At 36.3% G+C, this 23,970-nt stretch overlaps 1 protein-coding gene across 1 annotated transcript in view; it reads left to right on the top strand.

Annotated features, from left to right (window-relative positions):
- DMD (dystrophin) overlaps positions 1 to 23,970 on the top strand; it is a gene marked incomplete at both ends in the record, with an annotated part of 1,041,552 nt that overhangs the window by 639,084 nt on the left and 378,498 nt on the right. Inside the window, one exon of the mRNA XM_079549062.1 lies at positions 14,607 to 14,782. Coding sequence (XP_079405188.1) covers positions 14,607 to 14,782 — 176 coding nt within the window. The remainder of the gene's footprint in view (positions 1 to 14,606; positions 14,783 to 23,970) is intronic.

Raw genomic sequence — 23,970 nt, 5'->3', positions numbered from 1 at the left:
ACCCCTGAAGCCTCTAAAGAAATCAAATCTTACATTCTATTCTGTCTTGTGAATGCTTAGATTCATGTAAAATAAACTGTGAAAGACATCAGTGAATTGAGACTCCTCTTATCTCCATTTTGCAGGTAATTGTTTCTCTTCTCACCAGAAATGGCTTCAACTTTCGTCCTATTTGGGCCAATGTTATGTTCATAATACATTTTCATATTAAGGAGATTTTAGTTTGACAAGCAGCAGCACGCTTAATAAGGACAAGGGAAGTAATCAAGATTTAGAGCATATCTGTCATGCAGTGTGGGACTCCACACATGCTTCAAGACTATTTCTCATAGAAATAAGTATGTGTTTAGGATATTCCCAACTACATAAAGGCAAAAACAAAGGTAATCTGGGTTGTAGGGTTTTGGCAATGACAGTAGACTTTGTTTTCCTTTTAAATTTACTGATCTCATGAATTTTAGTTGATTTGTTCATCAGCCAGAAATGGCTGATATTTGTCTGCCTGAATTTATGCAAAGAAATATGACTTACATCTCTTTCATGTTATTCGCTGTTTTCTTATGCAGTAATTAATGACAAGAAAACACTTTAATTCAAGGGTATGTATTTGAGAACCAGAGATTTGATAATTATGACTGTTGAGGCATTTTCAGGTGGCAGATTGATAACAGTATTTTCATATTAAGACTTCTGGCAGACTCACAGTAGGAAATTTTTGTACAAAAATCTTCCTCAAGTCTCCCACAAACTGGAGAACAGAAAAGCCATGATGAGGTTGCATGTGAACTTCATGTAAGCTGTTTTTCTCACTTGCTTTCCAGAGTGTTAGCCTCAGGTGTGGATGAGTGCCTCCTGCCCACCTAAACATGCAGCAAAGACTGGGGCTCTGCTCTGAGTACTCCACTCAGGTTCCATTTTTTTCCCACACTGCTGAAATGGGACAGAGTTTTCAGCCCGTTTTTCTGTGTAAATACAGCTCGTGAGATTTCACTCAGTCTGTATTCAGTCCATCTGTCTCTCATTGCACCGTCTGTAATGATTTTTGAATTCTTGATTCAGTTTTAATCAAATCAGAAATGAAGGTAGAGATTTCAAAATAATAAGCTCCTACAAGTCTTAGTATTTCAATAGTTGGGTAGGAAATGATTCAGTGCTGACATTGAGAAACAGAGGTCAAAAGTTAGTTGTGTTCCTTCAAAGCAACCCACAAGCTAATGAGTGAATGAATCTTGGCCAGCAGAACATTATGTGCTTACCCAGCCTGGCCTGGTGAGAAGTGGAAGAGCTGGAGCTGTTGTGGTGGGAGGGAAGAAGCATAAAGGTCAAGGAGGGTAAAAAGTTGCCAGTTTGTAAACTGGCTTCATTAGTTCCATTCTTACAGAATAATTCAGATTTTTTTGTCTTCCCCGTGGCAGCTTACGGTAGATGAGATAGACTGCAAGATGGAAAGGCAGTTGAGTAGATTGCAAATAGCTACCAGGTGTCTTGTGCAGGTATTTTTTCTGTGTGTAGGGCAGTTGCTGGGATGTCACAGGGGAGGTCTTACTGAGCTAAGGCTTCTTAATTTTGGCAAGGCAATAAAATCTATTCCTTGTAATTTCAACCTTGTATGAGAGTTGAGCAGCATTTCAAATATGACTGAAAGGAGAAATGCTTAGCCTTTGGCATACGTACATTAGATTTTTAAATAAGGAAAGATTATGAATTATTGCAAGGTAAACTTCTGCAAGCTCTTTTTATGTACTATCAAAGTGAATCACATATTCTTTTCCATGCCTGGAAAAAGTGTTTACCATGATGGATTCTCTAAGGTATGCCTGCTCAATCCTTTACCTGCTAGTTATTTTGGAGAAAAACAGAAACAGAGAGTGGATTTTATACCCAAGCATATTTTGCTATTTAATGTTAAGATTAGAATTTCATAGCCAATCTTTTGTGGAACCGATACAATATAATACCATATATTGGATACGTAGTGTCATAGGAGATTGAAGAAAAATATTTGTTCAAAATGTTAAAAAAAAAGATGATGTAGCATAATTACATGCAGTTAGAAGAGCAGTTTGGTCAGAATTGTGGAATTGGGGAAACTATAAACACTTCAGTTTGCACCAAGATTTTTGAGGCTGTTAAGTAGAGTTTGATCCATCCTCCTTTTTTAAGGGGCTGGATCAGTTTTGAAGGCTGCAAAGTACATTTTATTTGATGGGTTTTTCCTTTATCTTTGTAATTTATTAAGCTGTTAACTTTATTAAACAGTTTAAAACAGTTTATTTTATTGAACTTACTAAGTGAGATTCTACTGATTTATTGACTGACATTTCTAAAGATTTTCAGCTAGAAATCAGTATGTTAATTTTGAATGAGAAGGACTACTGTGAATGAAAACTATTTTCTCCTTTCTCCTTGCAATACAGAACATGACTTTTTTGATTCTGACATAATTTTTAGTAGATTTCTGGCATGGCATGATGTTATTTCTGGTTATATTTTTTTGTGTATTTATTCTTCTTGTATTATTTTAGAATGGGTACAAAATAAATAGATGAAAGTATGCATATATGGGGACTCATTTTTAAACTCATTGGGAGAAACTGTTACCTATTTCAAATCAGAGCTCTTCTTTATAGTAAAACTTACTATTTACTTAGTTTTTTGAAGGGTTAAAATGAACAGTTCTACCTGTCCCAGTTGGTCTTTGATGACGCATAATGGGCTTTGGTAAACTTATTAAAAATGTAAGCCATGTAAAATGGTTTTGTCTGTAAACAAATAAGTTGTTCCTTTTAAAAGGGAAGTATTTATTTGATACAAAATGGAATATGCCAATTGCAACTATAAACCAATATAGAAAGGTGGTGTAAAATTTAAGGGTAGAAATTTGGGAATAGAAACAAGGAAACTCCACAAAGTTTCATAAATAAAAGCAATCTTGGTGAAACACAGTGGTCTTCTATAAACTGCATCTTGGAAGGTAAAATGATGAATACTATATTTATATTGTAATAAGGATATGAATCCTTATTATCTGTTATCTAATAGTTCTGTTATTATAAAACATATATTTATTTTTAACTGGAGTGTTGTGTTAATATAGTATTGGCATACTGTTTTTGTGTTCAGATGTAGTGATGGGGTCTGCTGTGATTGCTGTGAGCTTTGAGTGGCACTGTTTTAATTCTGTCTAGACTTTTCTAAACATGGAAAACTGTACTTATGACTATTTAAATATTAATTTTTTTAAAACCTGATATTAAGAAGACATGATATCTTTAGAAAGTAAGAAATTGTCTGACAGATTTTTATGTAATTTGATATGTGTCTTTCTCATGCAACTTTACATAAGTGAAATACCAGGTGTTTTTTTTTCCACAGAAACTGTTTTGTAGAAACCTTGTTCAGAGAGTTGCTAAATGCCCTCAGAATTCATGAGCTAGGCAAACTGAATGTGTAAAACAATTTAGAGCTTCACACTCCTGCTTCATTTTTTTTGTATGGGTCAAATCTCTAGTAAACTGCATAACTTTATTAAATGTTTCAGTAAGGGAAAAAAAAATGTAAACAAGACCTTTTTTGTTTGTTTATAACAAATTTATGAAATAACACATCTTTAGAGAGAGGGAGTTATAATGTTTCTTGGATCATTGCTTAGGCAGAGTCTTCTGCTTCCTGATTCCCTTTTCTTGGTCTGGAAGTTGTCTGTATTTTCTCAGACTTGATGGAGCTGTTTTGATATTGCCCATATTTGAAGAGGTAAGGAAGAGCTGATCTGGGGGTTGGAATGAGGTGATCTTTGAGTTCCTTTCCAACTCAAGCTGTGCTATGATTCTATGGTTAATTACTAAGGGGCAGAGTAATGAGTAGCCATGAAGCTATCAAAGCTGATTTGATTTTAGTGGATTGAAATCTACTATTTATTATTATTATTATTATTTTATTTTATTTTCATGGATTGAATTGAAACGTTTTCATGTTGATAAAGTGTATGGTGTTTTACTTGGTAGTAGAAACAACAACAACAAAAAATTATTCTACGTCTTGATGTGTAAAACTCTTGCTGCTTCTTTTCACCCAAAAGACAAGGATGTCAAGATACGTGTTTTCCATTGCAAGTGAATTTCCCAATAAACATATTGATTTGTATTTGGCAAACGTCATGTTGTACAGAGTAAAATGTGTTAACATTAAGTATGCAATGAACATCAGTTCCTGAAAGTCTTATTATGTTTATAATATCAACTGCTTTGAAGCAAGTTGATGAATTTAGCAATCAGAAATGAAATTATGGAAATATGTAAATCAGATATCCCTTGAGTAACAGCACTGGTGTGGTTAGGAAGGCGTTTGAATTAATACTTGGAATTAATAAAAGATCAGACCTCAAATGCTATAATTATATTCTGAAGAAGGAACAAGATGGATACACAGGCTAAGTCTGTTAGATATGGAAGAATACAAATTGTGGCAAAGGTAAAGAATCATCCCTGGTGGTTGTGGCAGGCAGTAAAGCCAGTTTTTTTGTAAATTAGTACAATTCAAATGGGAAGGAAAGACTCCTCTCCTTTTTAGCACTCCTAAGAAAGAAGCCCTATTACAGGGCTAAAACAATTCTCTGACGAAGCCAGAATTAGTGGAGATATGAAAGGCAAAGGAAAGGAGCAGCAAAATCAAAACTGAGAAGGAATGAACATGACCTGATAGCTTATGAACTTGTGTGTACCTCACCAATGAATTTCTCCTACCAGTTAGTGTTTCTCAGAGGCTTAGGGCAAGTACCAGTACAAGTATTTCTGTTCAGCTTGGCTTATTGTGTTTTTAACCAAATTGATATTACAGGCAATATTCGAGTTTTGTACACAAAATATTCTTGAACCAGGATCCATGGTTTGCTCAGATATTATTTAATGCAAAGCCATACTGCAAACATGTGCTGAAGTTACTAAGGCTGTGCAATTGCACCTGTGTCTAAACTGTTGCAAGCCTAATCCAACTTGTTGCCTTGTCTCTGACAGGAACTGTCCTTAAGAGAGAAGCCACTTTTACTTCTTGGGTGCTGCCCAGGATACATTTATTCCATTATTACTTGCTAAAGTTGAAGTCAATTCAAGGCACAGTGACCACTAGTGTCCAAATTTCTTGGACTTTAACTTCTCTTATAAGTAGGCACAGTGTGATTTTATTAGCTTAGTGCCAGGTTTTTCTATCTTATCTGGTACAGGAAGGATTTTGCACACTTTCCATAGAATGAAAAAGTATCCACAGACATTTCTCAAGCCCGTCAAAAAATATTTTTTTTATATTAGTGATGCAGAAAAGCTATGCACAGTTTCTTCTGATGAAAAAAAAAAAAGTATATGTTATTTTAATTTGCTTTAAAATGAAGTATAAAAGATGTAGATGAATATTTAGAAGGTGAGAGTTATATAAATATTATCCCAAATACTTGAAAGGGGCAGTATCTGCAGTAGCTTGTTTTAAAGGGTGGCTATAAAAGACTAGCTGCAGAGTAAATATATAAATGCAGCTTGTCTGGTGTTTCTAGTCTTCTGCTTTTATTCGATGGGTATTTTTTTCCAGAGGCAAAGGCACTGAAAAATGGCAGTTTAGTAATTTCAAGAGAAAGAGGTAATATATAACAGCTTGAATATCACGTCTGAAGGGGAAACAGGGTCCTGAGCCACATCTATTTATTTCAGTGCTGCTGCCTTGAAGACTAGGAGTGGTACTTAGAGTATGGAGGTTCCCTACATGAGCAAATAGCAGTTTTCAAGTTTTTAAAACAGAAGAGGCATATAGGAAATAACTCAGACAGAAGTATGGGAATTTCTGTGTAAGTCAGAAAAAGCTGTGAGTAATTTGTAGTCAAAAATCCGCTTTTGGTTTTAGAAAAGTCAAACTGATTTAGGTATGGTGTAAAAACAAAGAATGGTGTTCACATTGAGGTGGGTTATAATAACTTATTTAACTAAAAAAAAAAGCCTGATATTAGTTCCATCTGTTTCTGATATTCTTGAAAATGTAAGAAAAGGCTATTTTTGAGGAAACTAGGCTATATTGTTATTTGCAGTATTCTAGTGTCTACTACTATATGAGTATTGTGATTTGTGATAAATGAAAGCAGACTGAAGAGTGAAGACCATATTTTTCTTACTGTCGACGTTACTTACTCAACAGTAGCTTTGTAGAACAGGTAGAAAGTCAATATGGTTTTGTTACCAGAAATTGCAAATTAAACATGATATCAAATCAGGCCATAGCCCCAACGTTGTCCTGTTATATATGGAGTTAAATAGAAATGTTTGATAGAAATTTGTTTTTAAATTTGGTGCTACAACAGTGTGAAAATATATCTGAGCAGCAGAGATGTGCTACAAAATCATGAGCAGGTTTGGACTTAAAGTTCAATTTTCTGTATTTAACCTGAAGCATTACAGTTAGTATGCATTAGCAATGGAGTTTATTTTTTCAGAAAAACGTCTTCGTTCTCCCTGCAGTATTTCTGAATCCGTTCCGAAATTAAATTGGATTAATGTACCAATAAGAAGCTACTGTGTAATTTGGGGCGGAAAGACAAAATAGAGCTCTGTTCATGCACTTTACAGTTTAGTGCTGAAATTACTTTCATAACAATTTTGTGTGACATTAGAAACAAATATGAAATGCAAATTCAATGGAATATGGCCAATTTTTAAAATTATGTCCTACTGGAAAATAATGGAAGGGAAACAATGCTTTTTTTATATTGATCTCTTGTAATTATCTTCATTAAATCACATGCAGTGAGTTTGATTGTGAGAATGTCTGAAGACAATGCCTGAATGTCTGAAGACAATGCCATTTATCTAAATAATTTTTAATTGAATCACTATGTTGTCAGCTTTGATCTGAACTATCAATATATTCTTTTTCAGTGCTTCTGAAATTCAGCAAGTACTTTGCACCTTTTTGTCCAAGCGAGGGTAAAGGGAGCACTGACAAAAGTGTAGTGCACAGATATATCTGAATTTTTTCTGTGGTGGTAGAAGGCATCTTTTAGAACCATACCTATGAGCTGTTGCATCTAGAAGATTTTTGAGAGCTAATACCACAATCTAAACAGAAGGAAATTAAGACACTTTACAGTTACATTACAATAGGCATATGTGAGAGAAAACTTCAGTTTGCATGCCTTGACTACTTCTTTCCTTTCTTACCCCTGCAGGTTTAATGGTATGAGAAAAAGTTGTTATAGGAAGAGAGAAATCCAGGTTATCTTATTTTTTTATTAAAGTGAACATGAAATCAAACAACACTTTTGAGTGATCTCATAAACCAGGATGCCAGCCTAGCAAAATTTATAGTGATGAGTCCTACAGGATGGTATCTGTTTCTCAAGAGCTAATTATGAAGGGAAAAATCACCATAGTATTAGTATGAACTGGAGGTGCATTTACAGTTATCATTGATAGCAGCACCCGCAGCAGTGACAGAATCCTGGAATTACCGTACTGTACTGAGTGTAAAGACATATACGAGACAATTAAGGTAGCCCAAGGCTTTTTGGAAGAACAGCAAGATAGGCTGAAGGTCTTTTGTGGATGAAGTACAGGATTTTCAGCATTTACGCCTTGTTTTGTGAAGAATGGATAGCATCTGAAAGGAAAAGGAGCAGTCAAGAGATAAAGTATAGATGATATATAAAAACTTTTCAACAAATTTGTGACTTTTCTGATTGGCAACCTTTAGCTGACTAGGAATATTGAATATCTCCATTTATTTTGATAAAATGTATAATTGTAAAGATGCATAATAGTTATATATAGATATAGATAGATAGATAGATATAATAGTTATATATAGATAATAATAGTTTCTTCCTGTGCTGTAGCAATCATACATGGTCAGCAGTGCATCAGGGGCAACACTTTGTGTTTATGTAATTAAACTGCATCAAAATATACAGAAAGAATAAAGTATGTACAAAGCAGGACAAATCAGTAGTTTCATAAGACTATCCAAGCAGTTTGCATTCCAACTCAAGTATACATATTTTTTAATAATAACAAATAGAATAATAAAATAGTTCATTTTATAAACTTTTTTTATACTGAAATTTTTTCTATTAAAAATTCAAGTCTCGTGAAATGACTGTGAAATTTCCCTGCTATCGTATGGTATTTATCATTTAATCAGAAAATTGATCTGCAGCAATTTACTTTGCCTTTGGATTTTCATGTACAGTTGATGTACAAAGAGTACAACTGAGAAAATGAACCCATTTCTGCTTTGTAGGTTTAATCTGACCAGGGCCTACTGTCAGTTCTTGCAAATGCTGCTCTTTTCACGGAGGTGATAATAACGTGCAAACCATAATCATTTTTGTAATTTACACTAAGAAAATACTTTGCATTATATTATATCCTGGGAAATGTGTGCATTTTTTTTTTTTCTTCTTCCACCTCCATCAGCTTCATTAAGATTTGCGATGTTAACGTAATAACAAACATAACACATGGGTAATAATGAACACTGCATTGTTGCTTATAGCAGAATTGCTAGAAAACAATTTATACTCTTTATTGAATGTTTTAATCCCAACAATGTGCCAGTAATGTGTCTCCAGATTAAATCAATTTGATTTAACTGCCTGGAAAATTAATTTCTTCCTTATTTCTGATATGATCTTGAGCAGAGGTACATATACTTAATGGATGAATTCATTGTGGTTAACTGAACACTTGCAAGGATAATTTTCCTCCAAATGCTTTCACAGTTCTCTGATTTATATTGCTGCATCTGGTAGACTATTTTATGTCAATCTTATGTTTTTATACATTTTAATGCAGAGGAAAGATTTACGTAGATGAATGAAGAATAGCACGTTAACGTCAAATTCAAGACCACATATTTTTGAAATTGGTGCACAGTACCTTTACGTGCTTTTAGGATCTGAAGCTTACCCTAAATCAAGGAAAGGCAATATAACATATTTTTTTTTCTTAAAACATTTTGTGCCAGCAAGGGCTTCTGACAGGAATTAGAAGCTTGTTTGTGTTTTTCTTCATGTTGCTACAGGGCTTTTCCATAACAATAAATTACTGTTGAGCACATTTGTCTGCTACAGTGAAAGGAAGAAAGTGCTGGTTAGATTGCTAGTAGAATGGTTTCTGATTATGCTTAACAGTGAAATGCTGTTGCATTCACTGACAAAAGGAAATGAGATTGCAGAAAGAATTGCATGATAGATGTACATGTTAACTAAGAAATAACAACTACAGTCAGATGAATTATGCCATTCTGATACTCTCTTAGGTAACTGGGTATGAACTCTGATGAATGTTTAATTTACATAATATGTGAAATGAGTCTAACCCATCAAATTGATTTAATCCAAGTCATCATCTACTCAAAACTTTTCCTTTTTAGTATTTTAATCAGTACAAGAAAATAATTTATCTTTTCGTCATATTGTCTGGTCAGCTGTCATAAGCGTGGTGAAGGGCATGAGGCAAAAAGGGTGGTGCAAAGGCATATATTCATTTGATATTGGATGTCAAATTGTTTATTTAATTAATTTGTTCCTCCTTCCCTATGAAAAGTTTAATCACAATTTCTCAGTAAAAAATAACTCAAAGGATAACTAACTCTTTGTGATGTTTATTTTAGTAGATGTGCAGTATTAGTATTACAGTATGGATACTGAACTGTAAATAAGCTGTCATAAAACAAAAAAAAAACAACAACAAGCAAACAAAATCCTTTTGATGTTTAAAAATCAAAAAAATCTATGAAACTGAAGTATCATAAACTTTTATAATTAAATAAATTTTAATGTGGCATACATTGTTTGATGTAGGTCTGGCTTGGATAGAATAGCTTTTTGTCAGTTTTATTGTTTGTTCCTGACAAAATAAAGTTACTCTCAGCTGTCTAAGCCAAGAATAAGGCACAGTCAGGGGTTTTACAAAGAAAATCAAATTTCAGTGCAGAATCATCATGATGAATGTATTGTTCAAGTTCACTTTGTTAGCTGAGGTAAAATACTGTGATTGAATCAACAGCCATACACGGCTGTATTTCAACTGTGTGTGTTACAGGGGGATTCACAAAGAATCATCCTGTTCCACAGAAGGTGTAGACATCTTTAGCATCCAGAGTTACTACCTGTTGGCTCTTGAGATGTAGAAGTGTCTCCTACGTGTACATGCACAGCTGTGTAGAATTTGCACAGTCTGACTCTTAGATGTCATTAAACTGAGCATCATCATGCATCTTGTTAACAATCAAACCTTGAGGCATACATTGATCATCTTTCTTCAGGAAAAATTCTTTTTGGCTCCCTGAGTGATGCATATAATTAAATGTATTGCAGAAGACAGATTGAGAGAAAAAGAGAGGAGTAACAGTGAAAGCAAATTTAAATGTACCAAGGTACATTAAATGTACCAAAGTACAAGGATGGCAGCCCCAGAAAGTAACACACCTTTTTAGCTATGTGTGGTGAGTTTGGAAGTAGGATCAGCTCCAAGAACTCCTTTGCAGGTGGTTTTTCTGAATTTTGGTTGGAGTTTGGGAAAGCTAAGTCACAGAACTGCGTGGGAGACTAGAAGAAAAAAAAAGAAAAAGAAATAGAGTAAGGAGAAAATTAATGGCAATGAATAATAAAGCCACCAAATGAAAATACAAAAAGAAGAGCAGCATCAGAAAGGAAAAAAGAAGGGGAAAAAGGATGGAATTGTTTTTTTTAGGGAGACAGAACAGAAATATGTAACACCTTTTTTGTTTTTGTTTTTTTTGTTCTTCTGAAATAGTGTGTGCAATTTTTCATTTTAGGTAAATCTGTTTATGAATCCCTAACAAAAAAAAAAAAAAGAATTCATAGAATCATAGAATGGTTTGGGTTGGAAGGGATCTTTAAGATCATCCTACATATATATCCTGCTATAGGCAGGGACACCTCCCTCTAGACCAGGTTGCTCAGAGCCCCATCCAGCCTGGCCTTGAATACTTCCAGAGAGGGGGAATCCACAGCCTCTCTGGGCAACCTGTTCCAGTGTCTCACCATCCTCACAGTTAAGAATTTCTTCCTAATATCTAATCTAAATCTACACCCTTTCAGTTTAAAGACATTTCCCTTTGTCCTGTCACTACATGCTCTTATAAAAAGTTCCTCCCACGTTTTCCTGTAGGCCCCCTTCAGGTACTGGAAGGCCACTATAAGAGGGGCCTTCCCGGAGCCTTCTCATCCCCTGGCTGACGAGTCCCAACACTCCCAGCTTGTTCCTGCAGGGGAGGTGCTCCAGCCCTCTGATAATCTTCATGACCCTCCTTTGGACCCATACCCACAACTCCATGTCCTTCTTGTGTTGGAGGCCCCAGAACTGGATGCTGTACTCCAGGTGGGTTCTCATGAGGACAGAATACAGGGGGCAGCATTGCTCCCTCGACCTGCTCGTCATGCTTCTCTTGATACAGGAACCCAGGATACAGTTGAGTCTCTGAGCTGCAAGTGCACATTGCTAGCTCATGCTGAGTCATTCATGAGCCAACACTCCCAAATCCTTCTCCTCAGAGCTGCTCTTCAGCCATTCTCTGCTCAACTTCTGTATGTGCTTGGGATTGCCGCTACTCACATGCTGGGTCTTGCACTTGGCCTTGTTGAACTTCATGAGGTTGGCATGGGCCCACCTGTAAAGCCTGTCCAGGTCCTTCTGGAAATTGATTAAAGAGAATACTATGTGAATGTCTAGGCAGTTTTAAGGTCTCGAGAATAGAAAAATCCAAATGATGGGTGTGCATGATATGACTGTTTTTCTTAGTATTCAAAAACTATACATTTTGAAAGCAGAATACATGCAAGTGTCAGCAATTGACTCAAAATGGTGATTATCTCTGTATTAATATGATGATGTTGAGTCTCTTCTGAGTTGTTTTATTTCTAATACTGTATAAACATGTCATTTTTTAATTAGGTTAGTTTGCTCACTGAGTTCATAAAGTGATTAGAAACTATAATTGCAAGTATAAGTATATCAGGTAGCCTTCTCAGTAAGCTCTGAATTCAAAGGGCAGTGTGCCCTTTCATTTTGCCATTTCTGTGTGCAAGAGTGAAATGCCGAATGAAACTACATGAAGCAGGTTCAGTGTCAGTATTCCTTCCAAGATAATCAAGCCCAACCATCAGCCTGACTTACCAAATCCCATCACTGTAGCATAGTAAGAGGAGGAACTTTTTACTGTGAGAGTGACAGAGCATTGAAACTGGTTGTGCAGAGAGGTGGTGGAGTCTTTGGAAAGATGCAGAAATCACCTGCACACTTTCCTTTGTAAGTTATTGCAATGCTGTCTTAAATATTCAAATGTTCTGAGGTGCGCTGGGAGACTTGGATCCAAAGGGGTACCAGGTGACTGGAATATTGCAGCTTGCTGGGATCCAGAAGAAATGATTTTGTTGCTTTGGAAGTACTAACTTTCTCATCCTATTGCAACATAATAAATCAGTATGCAGGGTACTGTAGCATTATGCTCATTACTCTGCTACTCTTTTATTCTGAAACTGTGAGCCATGAAGAGTTTAGAGGAAAAAAAAAAAAAAAAAAGAATAATGGCTTTACTGAAGGGTACCAAAGAAAGCAATATTTTTTCACAGGGCTCTCGTTTGTAGCAACCTAAAAAAATAATCTGAAAGAAAACCAAAGAGAATTTGTAATAAGAATAAGCTTACTCCTGACAGTGTAAATCTCGACCTAAAATGTAACTCCTGCCTGGAGCTGTGAGTATGTGCTACAGTGGATTATTAACACTGACCACTTTGTCCCAGTTTGTGCTGTGTTGATGCATATTTAAAATCTGTGCAAAAGTTGGGATAGGGCATACAGTTGACTTTCTGCAGTCTAATGAGTTAGTAATTGTCAGCTGAGATGTGGTCACGTTATAAACAGTTCAAGTATGATTGAATTTTTGAACTTTCATAGTATCATAGCTGAAGATCTAATGGGCAAGATAAATACAGAAATAAAATGTATGAACAGCCATTGTTTATTTTTTATGTTCTTGCAAATCTGTGTTCTGCCAAGTTTAACTATTTCATATCTAATGTTTATATGCAGTTTTACTTTCTCTTTAATTTATATTTTACTTGTAGAAAGACAAAACAAGCATATAATAGTATGTTCCAGAGTATTATATGCTAAAATACATGGTTTCTACTGGAATAATAATAATAATAATAATAATAATAAAAACTAGTTTCAGACTGAACTTGAAAGCTCTTTTTTTTATAGACATTATTCAAATACTCTTTTTTGAGATTGTTTGGTCTGTAAACCTATAAATATGAGTCCCAGAGTGTTTCAGCTCATTTTAGCAGTGAGCTGTTGAAAATGGTTTAACATTTCTCTGCTTGGACATTTTGAGGAATTACATGGTAAAAATTACTCACGCGCTACTGATGACTAAGAATAGGAAATGATTGATTTCCTTATTTATTTATACATACTTTCTTGAACAAGCACTGTGTTCAATGCTTAAGCTATAGATTCAGAACTGTGGGGTTTTTTTTATTTGTTTTTAAAATGAAATGAACTGTATGGTAGACTTCTAATAATAAAACATATAATTACAAAAACTTGGAAAATAGTCTATCTTGGTTGTCTTTCGTAGTTCTGAATTTTGTTCTGTAAATAGAAACTGCATAAATAATATTTTAAAAAAAATATTAAAAAAAAAAAAAAAAAGACTTCCTTAGGAGTGTACTTCCCACACAGAAAGGTTTATCAAGTTTCTTGCAGTCAGAGACAAATGTGTTTTGGAACACATTGAAACACATTCTTACATTGAAACATTTTTTGATTTGAATTTTTGATTTTTGGAACATTTGCTGATTTGTGTTATTTCTTCACAATATTTCATTGGTGTATGGGAACTGTTGATCATGGCTTGAACCTCTGATTGACCACCTGAGGCAAGCACTGAGTCAGCCATGGGAGCACAGGTGAAGGCAATTCAGCTGTGCTACTGGAAGGGGTGGAGCCTGGTTGAACTTCTAGACCTATTTAAGTGCTGACTGTCACTGAGGAAGGATCTCTTCTGGAGATTGTTCCTTGTGGAGTTTATTGTGAGCGTACAGCACCAGTGAGCATTTTTCATTTATCATTTTTCCACTGTGATAATCCTACTTAGCCTAACCTCTGTACACTTATTGATTGTACAATTGGCTATTTTAAAAAAAAAAAAAAAAAAAAAAAAGGAAGAAAGCAAAACAACAGAAAAGAGTGTATACCTTCCAGGCTCTAGAAGCAAATTTGTTCACAAGTCTTTCTTACAAAATGATCTGCAGAGTATTATTGCTATGATCTTTATCAGAGAAGAATATAGAGAAAACTAAACAAAAACTAACAACAACAACAAACAACCTGAAAGATGCGTGTTAAAAGGAAAAACAAAAAAACCCCCCAAACTTTATAAGATACCTTATAGTCTATTTGGCTTTGGGTTTTTCTATTTGGAATTAGGGGAGAGTAAATACGGAAGTATTTACCTCTTTCCATATGGTCAGTATGCGATGAAGTATTTTCTTTCATGCTTGACATTTTTATGAATATGCGTATGTGTTGGTTACTTTGCAGGAGCTACAGGATGGCATTGGACGACAGCAAACTGTTGTCAGAACACTGAATGTAACTGGTGAAGAAATTATTGAGCAGTCATCAGCAGCAGATGCTAACGTTCTGAAGGAGCACCTGGCAAATCTGAATACCCGGTGGCAGGAGATCTGCAGACAGCTGGTAGAGAAAAAAAAGAGGTAGGTTAGAAGAAAGCAAAAACATTGTAAAACAATTTTGGCTATATTAGATTTGTTTTCAACTCTCTCTTAGCATTTGAAGTTTCTATATTCGTAGGAGATGATCAGTAACTTAATTTCATATATGTGATCGTTTAATTCTTTTCTGTATGTTCTTGTTAATGGCTACCACTCCCATCCATATTCCACATTTTTGTATTTTTACTCCTAATGCTTAAAAACAATAAACAAGTGTTATTTCTTGGTTAAAAGTAGAATAGATCAGAACTCCATTTCCACAATTTACAGTTGATTTAGCATCCCTCTATTTGATAGTATATCATTAAAATGTGTATCTGTAATACTGATAATACCTTAGCTAATTGATACTGTTAATCCTACTTTAATTCACTTCTCATCATTGGTGCCATTAACATCTGCATTTCATTCAGGTTGGATTAAAAGAATAGATTACTTAATTTAATGTTATTTATAATCACTTCCAGAGTAATTTGATTTCCTCTTGCAGTCAGAGGAGCATTTGAGTTACAGATAATGAAAATATAGTTTGATTTGTTTAAAAAGAATGCTTCTAAATGACAAAAAAATGTTGCTGCTCATGCTGGATTTTGTAATGCTTTCTTTACGTAGATGCTAAGCCTAAATAGACTTGACAGTCTTCTTTACAGAATGGCCTGGGTTGGAAAGGACCTCAAGGATCATGAATCCTCAACCTCCCTGCCACATACAGGGCCATCAAACTCCCCATTTAATAGTAGACCAGGCTGCCCAGGGCCCCATCCAATCCGGCCTTGAGCACCTCCAGGGACGGCGCATCCACAACCTCTCTGGGCAGCCTCTGCCAGCACCTCTCCACTCTCTCTGTGAAGAATTTCCCCCTGGCATCCAACCTAAATCTTCCTTCCATCAACTTCAAACCATTTCCCCTTGTCCTGCTGTTATCTACCCTTTCAAAGAGTTGATTCCCCTCCTGTTTGTAGGCTCCCTTTAGGTGCTGGAAGGCTGCAATGAAGTCACCCCGCAGCCTTCTTTTCTTCAGGCTCAACAAGCCCAGCTCCCTCAGCATGTCTTTGTAGGGGGTGTGCTCCAGTCCCCTGATGCCTTTGTGGCTCTCCTCTGGACCATCTCTAGAAGATCTCTGTCTGTCTTTTACTCCAGACCTGGACACAGTACTCCAGATGGGGCTCACAAGAGCAGAGTAGAGGGGGACAATCACCTCCCTGTCCCTGCTGACCACCCCTTTAAAATACAGGCATTGGCAAAGATTTCTTCAAGCAAGGTTTTTAAAGCACAGCTTACACCTTATGGAAGTACACCAACGAGTGCTGGAGATTTGCTAGGAGAATTAGCTAGTAGCATGCAACAGTTTAATTTCTTCTTCTGTGTCATGTGTCTTTGTTTGTGTGTGTGGTTGAGATCAAAAGCTGTGAAAATTTGCACTGGAGTGGTCAGGCAGTGCTGAAAGGTGATTGTTGACTTTGACTAAGATTCAGCTTTCACTTTGACCTCATTAGAAGAAGGAGATGCAGCAAATAAGCTACAGCTGTCAGAGGCTATCCTGGTGTTTTAAATGTTTCTTTCTGCTGTATCTCCAGGTGTGATGGTAATACTGCTTGTTACACATGGGAGTCCTTGGCTTTTATTTATTGCTCTAAAAACTGTTCTTTTGTACAGTTGAAACCCATCTGTGTTTTCAAGCCTTACCTTGTTAAGTAAGTGCTAACACTTACTAAACAATAACATATCATTTTAATAGCCCTGTAAGCTACTACGGTAACATCAAAGCGAAAGATTGGTGGTTGAGCTTTGTCTGAGAATACAAAATCTGTCCCACTTCTGGTAAATGCAGATATTGTTCTCACCCTCATTTATCAGCAGAAACATGTATCTCAATGCTGCTTTGGCTCAAGGCTGTGCTAACAGTCTATGGAATCTTTTGGCACATCTCACATTTCAGTGAAGCCTCGGATCTGTTACATGGGAATAATATGGTTATGTTCCCTTGATGAGGGGTCTTAAATAATCACCCATTTACACTCATCCTTTCCTCCTTTTGCTCTGTTTGGTTTGTTGATTGGTTTGTGGTTGTTTAATTTTCCTCTGGAAAGGGGATTTGCATGATGTATTGAGTATTGTGGTTGCAGAGACTTAGGTTAGTATACATATTGCCAGGTAATGAATATGAATGACGTTGTTCATATATGACATAAGTACTTTTGTTCTACTGTAGTGAGACTTGTGTACATCATGATGGAGGATTTTGCACTTCTGTTCAGTGCCTTGTCTCCTTGGCTGCAACAGAGCCAGGGACATGCTTTCTGCTCCCAGGCAGTAGAAGATTCTATCCTCAGTCTAGCTGCTGCCTCAGACAAGATCCTAGTTTTTTTCTTCTTTCCCTCTTCTTTCCCTCTTTTCAGTTCTAAGGAAAGACACTTAGGTGACAGGAACAGATGATATGCCCTAGCTAGATCTTAATTATCCATTATCCTGGGCATGAAGGGACAGCAGATGCATCTACAGCATGGTCCTCACATTGCCTTGCTGTCATGGAATTGTTTGAGTTGGAAGGGACCCTTAAAGATCACTTAGTTTAACTCCCCTGCAGTGAGCCTGAACATCTACAGCTAGGTTAGGTCACTCAAAGCCCTGTCCAGCCTGACCTCAAATATCTCCAGAGACAGGGCATCCACATCATCTCTGGGCACCCTGTTCCAGTGCCTTACCACACTTATTGTAAAACACTTTTTCCTTATATCCAGTCTAAAACTCCTCTCTTTTAGTTTGGAATTGTTTCCCCTTGTCCTATCACATCAGGCCCTGCTAAAGAGTCTGTACCCTTCTTTCTTGTAGCTCCCCTTTAGAAACTGAAAGGCTGCTATCAGATTTTCCTGGGGCCTTCTCTTCTCCAGATTGAAATGAATCCCATGAATCCCATTTCATGGGATTTTCATCTCTTTTCTGCTTTGATGTCTTTCAGTTGCTCATTAGTTGTTCTAATTTGGTTTGGGGTACATTCAGGTTCTCTCTGAGGATCTGAATCCAATTTCACCTTTGCTTTGTTCTTAATGAAAAACATAGGGTAAACAAGAAGGGTCAAATGAAGTGACCTCTGGTTGTTTCTATTGTGTGCCATCACTTCTCACTCAGACTTGCTATCACCACCTGTGTTAGGCTCTGTGTATGTTTATGCGCTGTATGTTTACATAGGTATCCTTCCTTTGACACCAGTGTTAAAGAGATACTGTTCAGCCAGTTTGACTTCCACTCGCAGTTGCTGTAGAGTGGTACTCAGTCATATTAAAAGGCATATAATGTGTCCAAGATATCATAACTAGGCTTTGAAAAGAAGCCACACCTTATATCTGAAAATTAATTTTGATATGCTGTGAATTAGAAGAGATTTGAGTGAACTAAAATATTTTCGTGATTTTTTTTCCGGAATTGTTTCTATATTATTCCTATTAAATCTGCATTCATACATCTCAAGATATAAAGGAAGTGTAATTTTAGTGATTTCTAATTCAGTTGAAATGTTGCTAGACATTATTAAATGTCATGAAAATTTTAAATATTTCAAATTCTCATTTGTGAGTGTTTACCAAACAATAATTTTGATACAATCCTGAACAATTTACAGATGGGGCGTAACTCTGTATTTCAGAAATATTTCTCTAACAAGTTCAAAAATACTCATTAGTTGTTAGACAGGAGGAAAAAAAAAAATTAAAGAGGAAAATATATCACCATAGTTATTTTTGTAGGGCACACAAATATGAGAGTTTAGTTGGAGATAAACATGTATGGTGACATTTCCAAGGGAGCCATAAAATCATAGAATGGTTAGGGTTGGAGGAGTTTTTTAAGATCATCAAGTTCCAATCCATGGGCAGTGCTGCCCCACAGCAGTTCAGGCTGCTCAGGGCCTCATCCAACTTGGCCTCAAATACTTTCAGGGAGGGGCCTGAAAGTCCAGAGGGGCCACAGCTCGTCTGGAGAGCCTGTTCCAGTGCCTGACTACCTTCTGAGTAAAGAATCTCCCCATCAAATCTAATCCAAATCTGTCCTATTTTAGTTCAGAACCATTCCCTTTGTTCTATCATAATCTGCCCATGTAAAAAGTTGGTTCCTCTCTTGTTTATAAGCATCCTTTAAGGACAGAAGGCCAAGTGAGGTCAGAGGTACTCTTGCCTTCTGATCATCTTCATGATCCTCCTCTGTACCCACTCCAACAGTTCTGCATCTTTCTTGTACTGGGAGTCCCAGGCCTGAGTGCAGTACTCCAGATGGGGTCTTACATAGATGGAGTAGGTGGAGACAGTTACCACCCTCTCCCTGCTGGCCTCCCCGCTTTTGATGCAGCCCAGGATACTGTTGGCTTTCTGGTCTGTGAGAGCACAGTGCTGGCTCATGTCTAGCTCTTCATCCTTCATGGCAGGGCTGCCCTCAATGAGTTGTTCTCCCAGTGTGTGTATTTAGGACTGCTCTAATCAAGGCGCAGTATTTTGCTCTTGACCTTGTTGAATCCCATTGGGTTCATGTGGGCTCACTTCTCAGGTTTGTTCAGATCCTTTTCGTTGGCATCCTTTCTTTCTATTGTCAACTGCACCACTTAGCTTACTATCAGATGAACTCAGAACAATTTGAAGAGCGTGTATTGTTCTTCAGTACAAACAAGTGGGTGCATTTTAAAGTTTTAACAGGTGAATGTTGAATCCCTGGCTAAACACAGATTTAAGACTGACACTGAATCTCCTTGCTTTGGTACTGAAGATCAAGAGGTCGTTTTTGAGTTATGTTTGTGTAGCATGTTAGCATCCAGTTGCATTTACCAAAGAGTTACAAAGCTGTGGAAATTTGAATTCAGTGTTTAATGTTTCTGTATCTTACAATCTAATCCATCCAGCTATGCATTAGAAGAGAATGTTATTTTATCACATCTAGTCATTTTATCTTACTGAAAACTTCAAAATAGACCAAATAGTTGAATAAAGTGAGACATGATTGAAAGCCTGATACACTGCTAGTTTGCAAATTGAGAGTTTAATTGAGTTTCTGTCAGCATTTTTCTGCAAGCAGCAGGTTTTAGAGGAGTTCATGCTCTGGAACCGTGCTTAAGGAAAACAAATTTTTGGAGATAGGGAAGTTGCAGTAGCTTCTTGAACTACTACTAACCGTAGGCAAGAGAGGGTAAGAAAAAAATCTGTTGCTTCTTGTTCTTCATATTCCAGGAATAATTTGATGACAAAAGTTTATAAACTGCACTGTCAGAAGCTCTCTTAGTCTTTTGTTTCCTGTCATGTAAGGCTGTGTGCATTAGTCATTGTTATACTGTGTCTGCTGGGTCATGCTACTGGGACACTTAAGTTTTGGATGGCTTGAGGAGGCAGTGCCTTGCCTTAATGCACCTGTGGGCTTTCAAAAGCTGAGTGGTGGCTGCAGAGTGGTACTCTGCCTTTGCACCTGCTGTGTATCAACTCCATTTGACAGAGATTCATAAATGTTTCTTACGTTTTTTTTTAAATCATGATCAGATATCTTAAAAAAATCGGAAGACAATTTCTGTTATTTTAGCTGCAGTAGATTTTGCAGTGTTAATGAGTTTGAACCTGCAGGCTGTCTATTCAGATCTTCGTTCAAGTTAGTTTGAAGAAATTACTGAAACAGTGACAGTACAAGGGCTATTTACTAAAATACCTTCAGATACTTCTCTGAATGTAAAACCACAAGCTTTCTGTGCTGAACAAAAAAGTTGTTATAAATATACGTTTTAGTATTTATCATGGCTGACATTCGTTAAAGTGTTCTTATTTTCTACTACTGTGCTCTAGCTGCCATAAGTTGGTTTCCTTCACCATAACACTCAATATATGGAAAGCTGTGATTAGTTTCTTACAGCGGTTTAAAAGCTGGTTTAGAGATGACGAGATTTCATGACAGTTAAATCAATAAGTATGTATTTTCAACCTAAAATTAGTTACATATTGAATTTTCTGATTTTTCTTTTTTGACTATTTAGTTTTCTTACAGTAATTCAATGGAAAAACATCACTATGATATAAAATTACATTCTGTTTACATATAGTGTTGTAGCTGAGCTTGCTGCTGGTTAATATTTACATTTGAAGTTTCGGTGATATTTTTCATTTCATTTCAATTAGTTTATTTAAAGGTCCTTTCCCAGGTGAAGTACACTTGCATATTCCCTGGAGAAAGAAAGAAAATGTATTATTTCTTTGTTAATATTTTCACTGAACTGTCAGTTTAGTGGCTTCTTAAATTCTCAGTAAAAGCTGCTAAGTGGACTAATCCCTTATCTTAGAAATAACTGCAAATACAAATTCAACAGCTGAATATTTAGAAAAGAACATCAAAACATTATTTGTGAGGTCGTTATGGTTGTAAAAGACCATGAAGATCATTTAATCCAACCATAAAGTGCAAGTCACAAGCAAGTGCAAGTCCATGTTACTCCCGTGACTGTGTATTTTCTGTGTCTAGCTGATATTTCCAAATATGTCCAACATCGCATGGTGCAGCTGCAAACTAACTATCTAATATATTTGTCAAACTATTTGAGTTGCTGGGGTATTTGTAATGCATTATTGACTATGGAAAAAATACATGAACTGCAGTATGCATTTTATGTGGCCTCTAGAAACTGTAATTGAAAAATTAAAGCTTTCTTGAAGTAGGAAATTAATTATTATTTAATAGTTAACTGTTGTAATTAAGGATTACTGTTAGTCAAAAATTTACCTGGGGTATTTCGTTGACTGCTAAAAGAATTTGTTATTGATTCTGTTTAATACTGTTAGGAAAAGTGATTTTTTAAAATTTCATTTAATTTACTACTTAACATTTAAATATTAAATATACTAAACAAATTATCTTCTATGAGTATAATGTATTCATTTAAACATCCATGCAGTGAGAATAGTTAAGTAAGGGGTCCCTATGAATTTAGAAATGCAAATAAAAAGCTGTGGAACAGCTTAACACAGTTTAACACTGAAAACATAGAATCACTGAATCACAGAATGGTCAGGATTGGAAGGGACCTCAAGGATCATGAATCTCCAACCCCCCTGCCACATGCAGGGCCACCAACCTCCTCATTTAATACTAGACCAGGCTGCCCAGGGCCCCATCCAACCTGGCCTTGAGTACCTCCAGGAGCAGAGGATTCACAACCTCTCTGAGCAGCCTGTTCCAGCACCTCACCACTCTCTCTGTAAAGAACTTCCCCCGACATCCAAACATAAAGTTTGAGAATATTGCTTGAGAATAAATGCTTGAGAATATTCACCTGGACTACTGGAAGTTACTCTATCTTGAGAATTTTCCTCCAGCCAAGGTGAGTTACATTTCAGGATTAATAAACTAAGCCATTTGCTAAATGTGAGGCAGTTTGAAAGGTCTTCAGGAACTTTGGTTGAAAAGGAGAGGTAGTGATGTATATGAGTGTGCAGATATGTGCTGGAGATGGATCTGCCTTGCTCCTTAGGACCAGCTGCAGGAATTGCATCTTACTCCTTACTCACCTGCTTATCCAGCAGTATGTGCTCCCAACTACTCTGTATATGGTGATGGATGGCTGGAGGCTCACACTCCTTATTAAAGTTTGTTTAAGCTCAGATTTGCAAGTCCATACTTCGTTAATAACAACCTACTACTCACTTGTCTTTCTCACCATGAATTTTAAACACCTTGAAATTACATGTATCAGATGCTCCAAATGTTATTATGGTGATAGAAATCAACTTGTTCGAAAGGTACAGTCATCATGTTAAAACTTCTTGTGTTATTGACTTGTTCAGCTAATAGAAAGTGTGTTTTATTTTTGTGGCTTGCATAATATGATACTTGTCATGCAGGATGTTATTTATAATAGAAGTAATGTTGTAACAGGCAAAGAGTAAATTGTGAAGTAAATTATGAAGTGCACCTGCAGCTTCTATTAATTGCAATGGATCTTTTGATTACTATCCTACATGCTGTTCATGATTGGGATAAAAAAAAAATAGACCTTTATGAAACACTTTTTGTTTTGGTCTGATTTCTGAAAATCCCCTGTGTTCATGTATGAGTACGTGAAGTAAGAATTTATAAAATAGAAGACATTCAGATGGAAAGCTGTAAGATACTTTTCTCATATTATGAGTGAGATGTATCTTGAGCAACATTCCCAGTTATCCTCATCCGCCCTCATCTCTTGCAAAGTCAAACAGGACGGGCAGGTTTGCTGCAGGGGCTGTGGAACACTCATTTGTCTCTGAATGCCTCACAGAGATCAGAGGTGAACAGGACAGGTGAATGTATGTCAGAATGACAGTGCACAATGCTCAACACACATGTCTCTTAAACAAGCAGTGTTGATGCTTCTGTTTGGTGCAGCCAAGGCTTACCCTGGGGCAGGAAGAGAGGAAGGCCAGGCTCACCCTGGGCCCTTCCTTCTTCCTGTCTCCTTTCTTATCCCACTGGTAGAGGTGCATGAGCACAGTACCTTGGCCTGCTCAAGGTGGGCTTCTATCTTATCCTGTCCATTGGCATGTGCAATATAACTGTGAAACACAGATCAGATAAGTTTTTATTTTGTAAACGTACAACCGCATACATAAAGAATTATAAAATGATAATAAAAGTATGTGACAAAACTGTACAAACAGAGGCATAAAATGTAGTCATCCACTCCTGGTTTGTTACAGTGGTACTCTAGTGTTGGTAAAAATTGGAAGAACAAGCTGAAAATGTCTCATCTACATTGCATCTTACTGCATCAGCTTTGCTTATGGCTTTACACTATCATCAATTTCTGTAGGGAAGCCCATCTAGCAAGCTTTCCTGTTCTTTCCTCAGAATTATGACATAGTTTTATTTTGTCATTCATAAAGTACTCTGTACAGGAATGAGAATCCCTTCCCTAACCAGCCAAGTTATGAAAAAAATTCCTCCATTTAAACTTGTCTTGGTTTTTATTAATCTCCTTTATAAAAACTGTGTATATTTATTATGATTGTATGCATGATTTATTATTGGACTTCATAATACTTAGTAATACATTTTACACTTGGTTTTCTGTATAAATGATTTTCTTTCATCCATAATCATTGCAATTCCATTTCCTTAAGACATTATTAAGATTATTTATAACTTGCAACCAATATTTCAAGTAGAACTTAGTGCTTTTT

The sequence above is a fragment of the Tetrao urogallus genome (genome assembly GCF_951394365.1).
Source record: "Tetrao urogallus genome assembly, chromosome: 1".
Lineage (NCBI taxonomy): Eukaryota > Metazoa > Chordata > Aves > Galliformes > Phasianidae > Tetrao > Tetrao urogallus.
This window is presented reverse-complemented; position numbering and strand designations above follow the sequence as displayed.